The sequence below is a fragment of the Protomyctophum parallelum genome, assembly GCF_964188405.1.
Source record: "Protomyctophum parallelum genome assembly, chromosome: 6".
Lineage (NCBI taxonomy): Eukaryota > Metazoa > Chordata > Actinopteri > Myctophiformes > Myctophidae > Protomyctophum > Protomyctophum parallelum.
In genome coordinates, this window is record NC_139701.1 from 2,867,804 (window position 1) to 2,880,208 (window position 12,405).

The window sequence follows — 12,405 nt, forward strand, 5'->3', positions numbered from 1 at the left end:
TGTCTATAAGGCTTCCGCTTTACACATGATAGTTGGAAAACTTTTGCTACGGGTGTCGCACGACAATGGCGGACATATCAGAGCGAAGATCTCGAAAAACTGAACACGCCCATGTAAATTACTTGGCTGACGGACTTATCGTTCTCGAGCTATCGCGCGTTGAAAACTAACCAATTAACTAGCCAATTAAGATAACCGTAAGTCCCTGTGCTGGGAAACACATATCGGCGTGTTCGGCTCGTCGTGCTGAGTCCGAAAATGGTCTCGGTTTTTTCCAGAAGGTTTCGGGGGGCTGGGGACAGGAAGTAGCCGTTTACACCCACTTCCTGACGTCGTAGAGAGATGAGACCACCACCATTGGAATCGGGGCAAAAAAGTAAGTGGGAATACATGCCCCTTGATTAGAAAAAATAATAGGAAATATCTTCTTTTTGGATGCATTGGTGCCATTTTTACAAACTTTGGCGCCCTTTTTCACCACTTTCCCAACGTCAGACAGTCTCGTCGTTGATATATTCGGATTCAGCGGGAAAAAGTGAGTCTAGAAAGGTATTTTAAAAAGAAAATGCACAACACTCCCTGTAGTTTAACCGTTAGCGCCACCTTTAGGCCCTTTCCCAAAGTCGTTTTGTTTCAAACAAGACATACTTTTGTTCAGAAGGTAAAGCTGAATCTGGGGAACCCACTCCCGTCGCTCAAAGACACTCCTAAGGTCTAGGGTCAAGGTGTGGCCTTAGACAGGCTTCGTATGCGGCCTCCCAGCTCTAAAATCAATAACATATTCAGAAAAAATCCTGTTTCCACAAACAATACTGTTTCTGAATGTTTGAAGCATGCCGAATCCAATGGAAGGGGTCTCTAAGCTCTACGGCACTTCTAACTATCCACAAAATCAAAAGAGACACGTTTTTTCAGCCCCAAAAGCTCAAATAATTTATTTATTTTTCAAACACCACTTTTTCTGACTCACTTTTTCCAGCTGGATTTAATGGAATTTGTCCCGTTGAAAGAAAATGTTTCGTTATTTGTCTAACCTCTCTAAGGCTTCTAAGCTACTGGATATTAAGGGCCCATACAAACTTTGGCGCCCTTTTTCACCACTTTCCTGAGGTCAGACAGTCTCGTCATTGCAATATTCTGATTCAGCGTAAGAAAGTGAGTCTAGAGAGGTACCTTTAAAAAAAAATAGCAGATCTACAAGCTCATAGTGCGAGTGGCGCGCTACGAGCTTGTAGGTCTGCTATTTTTGAAAAACACACACACACACACACACACACACACGCACACACACACACACACACACACACACACACACACACACACACACACACACAGACAGACAGACAGACAGACAGACAGACAGACAGACAGACAGACAGACAGACAGACAGACAGACAGACAGACAGACAGACAGACAGACAGACGCATGCACATATAGTAGGCTATTCTTTATTCAATTGTATGCATTGCAATTATTTGAAAACAAGACTTTTCAGAAAACCGTGTATTCATATTAGATGTTAAATAATTGGATGGCCAAAACAAATTTATGTTTTATGTTTTACTTTTGGCTGTCTGCTAATCACAAGGTAATTTTCTGCCTGTAGCACTTTGAGATTTGTTTCAAATGTAAAGTGCGTTATAAATACAATTTATTATTATTATTATTATTATTATTATAAAATATCTCATATTGCTTTCTCTAGCCCCCCCCTCTCTGTGTCTGTGTAACCCGGTTGGGTATATAATATTTTTTGGTTTCATGTTTTCTGTTTAAAAACGTTTTTGTAACTTCATAACTAATTATTTAGGAGTTTGTTTTGTTTTGTTTTAAAAGAAAGGTGTATCTGATATTTCTATAGCAGCACTCATGGGGTTAACATTCTGTATGGGACCTGGGGTTAGGGAGTGTGTTGCTGACGGACGGCAGGAAGTGAAACACCAGAGCCAAGAGGATGATGTTGTTGCTTCAGAGGAGGGTGAGTGAGCAAAGCAGTAATTCAGATAAACTGTGTTTTATATTATACGTTTGCAGTGCACAAACCTGCATGCAGAGAGTTTACACAACAATCGGAGAGGACAATCACCATGTTTGGAGAAGCAACTGAATGTCTCCAGGGAATTCAGTGACACTGACTGTCTGCTTTGTGTTGACATGCTAACGCTAATGCTAACGCTAGCTCAGTGAGGTTAGTGCCTGTTCATTGCACGTGGACAGACGTTTTCTAGACTTAGTTTAACTTCCACACAGTTGGTCTGTTGATGTGTTAGTCTGTTGTTTTCCACTGGAAGACACAAAGAGGACATTCCAGTTGGAGCAACCAGAGCTTCACTCAACGTGGGATGAGAGGAGACACTTGCTATGCTGCTGTATCTACAGCTGTGAGGGACTGAGTTTGGACCTACAGAAACATCATCTTTTATTTTTGGATCACCGAGGAGCCAAGGAGCCATTGTTGGTTTGAGGCCACAACGCACACAAGCAACTACTACCAGGCCTGCAACTTAAAGGTTTTTTGGGGAACTTTGGGGGTGTCCTTAAGTGACTCAGGGTAATTTAAAGGGTTTTTCCATTTCATTAATATATCTTTGAGAAGGTATTTCTTTATTTACTGGTATTCCTGAAAGAAGAGGGGTATGTTCTATTAAGGTTTTGAACCTATAGTGTTACAGAGCACTTTATTTGTTTACGTTTTGTATGTTGTTGTCTATTTACTATTTTTGCACAGTCATTGCACAGAATTAACTAACTGAGAACTATTTTTCTAAGTACTGACTTGTGTGACTTCATTTGATTGCCTTTTTCTGTTTAGAATAGAGGGTCCATTTGGTTACAAGTAAGCACTAAGGTAAAACTGAAGTTTAAAAAAGGCTTATTACTATATGCTTTGGGTTAAAACTGCATAAAAAGGTCATTTCATGATAGTGTGGTTTTAAAAAACAGCTTGAGCATTTATTAGTTAATAAGGGAACCCAAGTTTATATTTAAAAGATTAAAACTGCTAGGTACTTTTAATGTAAAAGAACCAATACATACAATACAAAAATAGCAGACCTACAAGCTCGTATCGCGCCACTCGGTGGCGCGATATGAGCTTGTAGATCTGCTATTTTTCAATAGCTAAAGCATAACATGATGCCAACACCAAAATGGGTGCGTTTTCAATAGCTAAAGCATAACATGATGCTGACACCAAAATGGGTGCGTTTTCAATAGCTAAAGCATAACATGATGCCAACACCAAAATGGGTGCGTTTTCAATAGCTAAAGCACGACATGATGCTGACACCAAAATGGGTGCGTTTTCAATAGCTAAAGCATAACATGATGCCAACACCAAAATGGGTGCGTTTTCAATAGCTAAAGCACGACATGATGCCAACACCAAAATGGGTGCGTTTTCAATAGCTAAAGCATAACATGATGCCAACACCAAAATGGGTGCGTTTTCAATAGCTAAAGCACGACATGATGCCAACACCAAAATGGGTGCGTTTTCAATAGCTAAAGCACGACATGATGCCAACACCAAAATGGGTGCGTTTTCAATAGCTAAAGCACGACATGATGCCAACACCAAAATGGGTGCGTTTTCAATAGCTAAAGCACGACATGATGCCAACACCAAAATGGGTGCGTTTTCAATAGCTAAAGCATAACATGATGCCAACACCAAAATGGGTGCGTTTTCAATAGCTAAAGCACGACATGATGCCAACACCAAAATGGGTGCGTTTTCAATAGCTAAAGCACGACATGATGCCAACACCAAAATGGGTGCGTTTTCAATAGCTAAAGCATAACATGATGCCAACACCAAAATGGGTGCGTTTTCAATAGCTAAAGCACGACATGATGCCAACACCAAAATGGGTGCGTTTTCAATAGCTAAAGCACGACATGATGCCAACACCAAAATGGGTGCGTTTTCAATAGCTAAAGCACGACATGATGCCAACACCAAAATGGGTGCGTTTTCAATAGCTAAAGCACGACATGATGCCAACACCAAAATGGGTGCGTTTTCAATAGCTAAAGCACGACATGATGCCAACACCAAAATGGGTGCGTTTTCAATAGCTAAAGCACGACATGATGCCAACACCAAAATGGGTGCGTTTTCAATAGCTAAAGCACGACATGATGCCAACACCAAAATGGGTGCGTTTTCAATAGCTAAAGCACGACATGATGCCAACACCAAAATGGGTGCGTTTTCAATAGCTAAAGCACGACATGATGCCAACACCAAAATGGGTGCGTTTTCAATAGCTAAAGCACGACATGATGCCAACACCAAAATGGGTGCGTTTTCAATAGCTAAAGCACGACATGATGCCAACACCAAAATGGGTGCGTTTTCAATAGCTAAAGCACGACATGATGCCAACACCAAAATGGGTGCGTTTTCAATAGCTAAAGCACGACATGATGCTAACACCAAAATGGGTTCCCGTTCCGAATGGGTTAAATTGTATTGTTGAGATGCACTGTGACGAGTAGATATGATTTACCTCGGTGGTACAGCTTTGTTCTGTTTTACCTTTACCTTCCTATATCTTGTTAATGAGAAATGTGGCCTCGGTGACCTAAGTGCTGTTTTGTTGTAAATATAGGCTTGGCCGCACTGAACGCACTGGCAGGTATGGCTCCTCCTCTGAGCAGTCACATGATGACTCGGAGAGGCGCGAGCGACGCGACAGGGACCAGGAACGCAGTCACGACTCACCAGTGTTGTTTTTGGCAGGCATTTTTTAGATTTAGTCAGTCTTAGTCTTTTGGAAAAATGCTTAATTAGTCTTAGTCAGTCTTAGTCATTTGGAAAAATGCTTAATTAGTCTTAGTCAGTCTTAGTCATTTCTATCCTTGATAGTTTTAGTCGACGGAAACTCCTAAGGGTTTTAGTCAGTTTTAGTCATTTTAGTAAAAGGTTTTAGTCCAGTTTGTCAAAAAATAAAAAAAATCTTTAAATAAAATGTCTATAGCGTACAGGTATTAATTAGAGCTGGGACTCGATAAAAAAAAAAATCTAATGAATCAGAGGCTTTGTAGTTAATCTCGATTAATCACATTTTAATCGCATATCATTATTTGACCCAAGAACTGTGAGAGAGCCATTTTTTTAATGGATTTTGGTATACTAGTGAATCAATGAATAGTGAATACATAAGTTTAAGCAATAAACATTGTTTTTGTAGTAATAATATCTCAAAATTAATAATTTATATACAGCTTTTCTGAGTACCCAAAAATGCTTTACAAGGGGGACATGAATCAAAAACAACTTTATTAAAGGAAAAACACTAAGTAAATAAAAATAAATAGCTGGGGAAAGTAATATTGAAGCTTTGGATGGTGGGGGCATGTCTCTGAGAGTTTTGGGGAATGCATCCTACAGGGTTTGGGGGGGGGGCTTCAATTGGTGCGGCAAATAATTATGTGACATGACCATAAGAAAACACCTCTGTGTTTCTTCCGTGGACATACAGTAACAGCCATAGTAGATTTTACATTTTATTTGGCCATAACCGTTTAGTTAGAAACCATGTCATCTGGTCGGGTACTTGAACTGCTACTGGGAGTTGGAATAACGTTAGCTCTGATCCATAGTGTTAGGAGGAAAGTAGGCTTTCACATCTTTTTTATGTTAAAAACGAGGGGCTGCCTGCACAGCTTCCGCGGGTGTGAGTGAGGGGAAAGGATCAAATTAAGTACCATAGAACTCATGAGTCCTAACTACACTATGGACCAGAGTTGTTGTTGATTTACGTTAGCTTCCAGGCTAGGCTCGGTGCAACATGTTTCGCATTGAGCCGACACTGGAGGCTTGACGAGGTGCGGTGATATGTGAATTCTTTATTGAATAATTGCACACAACTGTGCTGTAATCCACGCTATCATCGGATAGCCTTTTAAATCCTATTTCCAATCCACGGGGACAAGCAAAGTGATCATAGCGGTGCCGGCTTCCCCGAGTCTGGTGGTGGTCTGAAGAGGAGTAGGACACGCACACAGAGTCGAAATGGGACGGTGTGTGTGTGTGTGTGTGTGTGTGTGTGTGCATGCATGCAGATGGGCGTGACCAACTAGGAAAGGAGACTGGAGAGGAGGATAGCGGCGAGTGCAGTGACATTATTGGCGGAACATTTTCATGCATTTAAAACTTTGTTCGTCAAAATCCACTAACATTTTCGTGTAGCCTCGTCTTGTCAACAATAACACACACACGTCTCGTCATCGTCATCAAACAGAGCTACGGTATTTAGCTCGTCAGCGTCAGTCTTGTCCCGAAATATTTTAGGGTCGTTCGTTTTAGTCCGTCTTAGTCCTGGAAAAAGGGGCGTTGACGTCGTCATTTACGTTATCGTCAGTCCTGACGAAAACAACACTGCGACTCACGGCGCTCCGGAGAGGACCGACAGGACAGGCGGAGTGACCGCCACGAAGGAGAACGCCGCAGCAGCCGAGACAGTCCGGAGGTAATGTCACTGGGAATAATATCACTAATCATTAAGCCATTCTGACCTGAGATCAGATTCTAAACATGTCTATTACATCCTGACAGTTTCATTATTAACCCATTCTGACCTGAGATCAGATTCTAAAAGTGTCTTCAATTTAAAAAGAAATAGCAGACCTACAAGCTCGTATCGCGCCACTCGGTGGCGCGATACGAGCTTGTAGGTCTGCTATTTTTGAAAAATCGAAGAGCGACTGACTTTTTTAGAATCTGATCTCAGGTCAGAATGGGTTCATCAGACCCAGTGTGTGTCCGGCGGAAACCGCGTATGAATCTGATCTCAGGTCAGAATGGGTTAAGCACATTACACGGCAATTTATGTATGACTATGACATGTGATGTGACTTGTTGTAAGTATGGGACTGTGTATTATTTTGTAGCTCTTATCAGCGTACACGCTTCTTCTTGAACAGTTGTTTTAGTAAATTCAGTGATTAGAATGACAGCCATATCAATATAATTAACACGGTAGCCTGAATAAGACAATGGCAGTGAGAAATAACAGGTCACAGAATGCATTCAAGTCTTATTGAATGGTTGTTTGATGTATTCAGAGAGGACGTGAATGACTTGATGGCAGACAGGCCTGATGGCACCTTTTTAGTCCGAGACTCTTCCAGTCAGATCCAAGAAGAATATACCCTGACTCTGAGGTAAATATGTACACTTGGTTGAAAAACACTATTAAGCTCTGTTCCAAATCACACTGTAATGTTTATGTGAGCATCTACCGTACATCTTTCTTGACACGAGCTTGCCTCAAGACAGCAAAATTGTGTTTATTTAAAAAAAAAGATAAAAGAAAAGAAAAACTGCGCCAGACATTTATCATTTATAAAACAGAAAATCCTAGGATGTGAAAGAATTTAAAATATATATATTTGTTTGTTCCCCCTGCAGGAAAGACGGTCAGAACAGGCTGATCCGGATCCTCCATGGCCAGGGGAGGTTTGGGTTCTCTGAACCTCTGGACTTCTCCTCTGTACTGGAGCTGATCCAGGTCCACAACACCCAGTCTCTGGCCCTGTACAACTCCCAGCTGGACACGCCACTGCTCTACCCTGTCTGCAGACACCAGAAGGTTGGTGCATCACAACCCTTTGTTTCTACAACAAGTGTTTTCTTTCTTTCTTTCTTTTTCAATCTGATTGATTGATTGATTGATTGATTGATTGATTGATTGATTGATTGATTGATTGATTGGGGAGGGGGCCTGTGTTTGTTTGTACGTCTTAGAATTTTGAAAAAGATAACAACAAGGTACAGTAACAACAAAATCTTAAAATGAGAGTTTGAAAGTCTGTCATTCGTTTTTGCATATCGGATACTAAATAACATATTTATTCTAAGAAAAGAAAATACTTTGGTGTTAAGGGTAGTTGTGTTTTGGACTAAAAAACAACAGTTTGTTACTGTAAAAATATATATATATTCAAATCCCTCCTTTTTCTTAATGCCTGAATGTCCTGTATTGTATGTTTCCTGGTGTCCAGGCGGAACAGCAGCTGTATTGTATGTTTCCTGGTGTCCAGGCGGATCAGCAGTACCATGAAGACAACATGGGACATCAGTACCATGAAGACAACATGGGACATCAGTACCATGAAGACAACATGGGACATCAGTACCATGAAGACAACATGGGACATCAGTACCATGAAGACAACATGGGACATCAGTACCATGAAGACAACATGGGACATCAGTACCATGAAGACAACATGGGACATCAGTACCATGAAGACAACATGGGACATCAGTACCATGAAGACAACATGGGACATCAGTACCATGAAGACAACATGGGACATCAGTACCAGGAGGAGAGCAGAGAATATGAGCTGCTCTATGAAGACAACACACTCGGCTCAAAGGTACAACAGGCAGGCAACATGCAACGGCTACGACCAGCCAAACCAAAATGAAGACTGCTACATATTAAGAGAAAACTATTTGTTCCTATAGCGAAAGCTACAACCACAATAACTAGCTAGCACATCTGTAGTTGTTGGAGGTGGTTATTTGAAGTACACGGCACAGGTTATTGGTTATTGGTTATTTGAAGTACACGGCACAGGTTATTGGTTATTGGTTATTATTGGTTATTGGTTATTGGTTATTTGAAGTACACGGCACAGGTTAGGACACCAGACGCACCGCCATATTTATTGCATTTTGGAATTTGTTGAAATGACCTCTCTCTGCCGAGAGATACAATTGGTCAAACCTGCTTGATTGTATGCTTTAATAAAGTTATATCTTATTATGGACTGTCATTACAGTATGTCTAACAAATCGTCTCTGTCGGGTGGAAACCTCATGTCCAAAATTGTTACTGTATTTTTCATGGATTCAAATTCAAAACGGCAAAAGTAGCAGAAGGTAGTACAAGCTCAAAATGTGTCGTTTCGAGCTTGTAGATTTGCTACTTTTGATGCTTTTGTGTGACGCTGTAGTAGAGAGTTAATTTACAAACAAAAAAACACAAAAAGTTAAAATATGGAGACAATGAAGTTTCTGCCCGACAGCAACAAAAGGCTTTGTATTGTTTTAGTTGAGTATGTCATCTTGAACATAAGATAAGGCTGTAGAAAACCCCCAAAGTGTAAGTGATTGTGTGTGAAACGTGCTGTCCAGGCTTTCCAGAACCAGCAGGGGGACCGGACGGTCCGGACCATCGAGGCCTTCACTGAGGCCATCCAGATGTTTGGAGATCAGTGTGAGAGCGGAGAGCGCTACATCCACATGTTCCCAACACAGGAAACACGCAGGTACAGTACAGCACATGCATGCAATCTGCACACATACTGTACAAACATGTACACTGACTTCACACGCATGCTGCTTACATCATGCAGACATCTCACTTTACAGAACAACAAGAAAGAAATCTTCATTTAAATGTGATTGTCATTTATGTCAGAGATGTATGATGGACAGTGGTGGAAGAAGTACTCGCATTTACTTTATAGTAAAAGTATCAATACCACAATGTAGACATACTCCTTCAACATTTACTTGAGTAAAAGTACAAAAGTATTTGGCATCATGTTTTGTAATAATGATCTAAATCTACAAAGTAACTAGTACTAACTAAACTTTTCAAATAATTGCAGTGGAGTAAAAGTACAATACTTGCCTCTGAGATGTAGTGCAGTAGAAGTACAAAGTATTGACCGTAGGAAATACTTAAGTAAAATAAAAAAGAAATACCTCAAAAGTGTAATTAAGTACAGTACTTGTGCGTAAATGTACTTAAATTACTTTCCAGTTCCCACCACAGAATAGAGCTCAACAAGTGGTTAAACTATTTAAGGATCCTGACGAAGGCTTGTAGCCAAAACGTGTTGGTCCATTTTTATGATTTCACTTGACTGGAACAGAGTGCCTTGGGCCCCTTTTTTATCTTTTGATATTTAGAGATGATTGAGTGCTTGTTCTGTGTCGTGCTGTGGACTCCTCCTCTTTCCAGGGTCCAGAGTGATACTGAGGAAGAGGTCCAGTGGCGCTTGGAGGAGGACCACGATGATAAGAGGGGGTTGGAGGAGGAGGGGCTTAGGAAGGAGGCGGCGGCGGAGAGTAAGGAGATCGCCAGGATGCTCAACATCCTGAAGCCTGATTTGGCTCAGCTGAAGAACATCACAGATCGGTATATTGCGTGAGTTCAAAAACCTACTGATGATGAGGCTGGACTCCGACAGTCCAGTACTTTACATTCTTATTGGCTCTTTACAACTACGAAGGGTTAAGGGAAGCCAGGACCTTTGCTGAACTGAAATAATCCAGAACCCATGAAGTTCTGCGTTAGTTTTATGTTCACGTTTAAATGATAACATGAAGCTCACCACATACACTTTAAACCTATGCCCGTGCGGCCTGCTTACTCGAAAATAGCCAGGCTACATACTCAAAAAAAGCCGTGAGCCATACAGTAGCCTACATGCAAAGCCATACACCAGCCATGTGTCTTTTAGCTACTCTCAGTCACATTAACTCTTTTGCAGTATGCAGTTGCATTATCATCAGTTCAGTAAACAGATGACATAATGTTTCTACAGTGATAAAACTAATCCTCATCACATTATGTACAATGTGGTGTATGTGTTACACCAGCTCCGACCTACACTATATACTCATTTAAATGCAATAGCGTACAGAACTCTTCACATGGGACTCTTCAGTCAGTACTGCTGAAGGTACCTATAGCCTCATGTAGCGATATTAATATCACTGCTGCCTGGGGCAATGTGCATTGCAAAGGCAGATAAAGGCTGGCTACGCCAGAACCACAGCAGAAGTGCTAACTGAACCAGTGGTTCTATAGGGGGCCCTCAGAACTCCTTGAAAGGGTTTCAAATGGACCCTTACAGGTCTGTAACTCTGAGAGCGCACAGAAAATTGACCCTTACGGGCCTCCGAGTTATTATGGGGGTCCTTGAAATTAAAAAAGTTTGAGAAACACTGAACTAAACTATGAAACGACCTCCTCCAGACAGTACTCCCTGGCTGATGAGCGTGCGTGGTATGTGGGCAGCATGAGGCGTGGTGAGGCTGAAGGGCTGCTGCATGGACGCAGAGATGGAACCTTCTTGATCAGAGACAGCCAGTCACAGACGGGCTGCTTTGCCTGCTCCGTGGTGTAAGTGTTTAATTTATTGAAAATCCTTTTTATCACTACACTGGGGGTTATTACTTTTTCCAAACCTGTGGTATAATGATAATGTAGAATAATACAATACAGCCTACGATAAAATCTGAATATTATAGTATTTGTATAGTATAGCAAATTGAGTCAGGAATGGTCCTTTGTTGGAGCTACTTCTATTGTTTGTCTCTGTTATGATGGCATTTAAAGCAATCAACTGATGCCCTCCTGTGGTTAAATCTAGAAATGACAACTCTATTGTGACAAAAATACAAATAGAAATCATGATCAAATTCATATCATAGGGAATGTATTTATTAAAAGCTTTTATATCTTCGTGGTCTAGTAGATATGTTTGCAAGTCAGATGCTGTGTTTACCAGATCCAGCCACAATGCACACAGGACATGTGGAAGGAATAAGCAAGAAATTATAATCTACTGTCAAACCTTTCAAACTTTGTGACTCATTGTTTTGTGAAACATGCACTATAAATAAGTGTACTGCATGTAATGTTAACTTTATACAGTATTTAACCCTGCACGTCCGCCCTGCTGTGTCTCACACAGCGTGAACGGAGCCACCAAACACTGTGTGATCAACAAGACGTCTTCGGGCTATGGTTTCACGGAGCCCTTCAACCTGTACCGCTCGCTGAGAGAGCTGGTCCTCCATTACAGCTGTACCTCGCTCGTCCAACACAACCCACAGCTGAATGTCACCCTGGCCTGGCCTGCTCTCTGCCCACAGCCCAGCTGAGGAACACCAGCCACAGCACGCACTGTTTCTCAACGTCTGGCCCGGGGGAACCGCCAGGTGTCCAAATGGACCCTTATAGGTCTGTAACTCAGTCTGAGAGTGGTTCCATTTGGTTCCATCTGTACACTCTCAGGTCCCCACAAAAATAACTTCTAGAACTGGTTCCATTCTAGATTCTTTGAGCCAATTGGTTGGTGCTTTTCACAGAACCGGACGTGAATCGGCTTGCGTTTCCACCGGTTTTAAGCAGAACCATCGTAATTGGGGGCAGCATTGGGGACCTCTCTAAACCGATTGGTTAGAGAGGCCACCTGGGGAGCACGAAACCCCAGTTTCCCCAGGTTCAATTCCAGGCCTGGCCAACAATGGCCAACGAAAAATGGCTGGTCGAAGTGTCCATTTCATTGGGGAAATGCCATTGTCAATGGCAGTTATAGTTTCCCTTTTCTTTTTTTATGGTGATGTTTCGCTTGCTTTTAT

The 12,405-nt window shown here is 41.6% G+C and overlaps 1 protein-coding gene across 1 annotated transcript; it reads left to right on the forward strand.

The window, feature by feature from the left end:
• Nucleotides 1-8,296: 8,296 nt before the first annotated feature.
• Nucleotides 8,297-11,975, forward strand: LOC310860412 (phosphatidylinositol 3-kinase regulatory subunit alpha-like). The gene is made up of 5 exons (XM_083767296.1): nucleotides 8,297-8,396; nucleotides 9,160-9,293; nucleotides 9,995-10,180; nucleotides 11,015-11,161; nucleotides 11,736-11,975. Exons 1-5 carry the CDS (start codon nucleotides 8,298-8,300, stop codon nucleotides 11,923-11,925), a joined length of 756 nt encoding a protein of 251 aa, XP_083623422.1. The 5' UTR covers nucleotide 8,297; the 3' UTR covers nucleotides 11,926-11,975.
• Nucleotides 11,976-12,405: the final 430 nt, after the last annotated feature.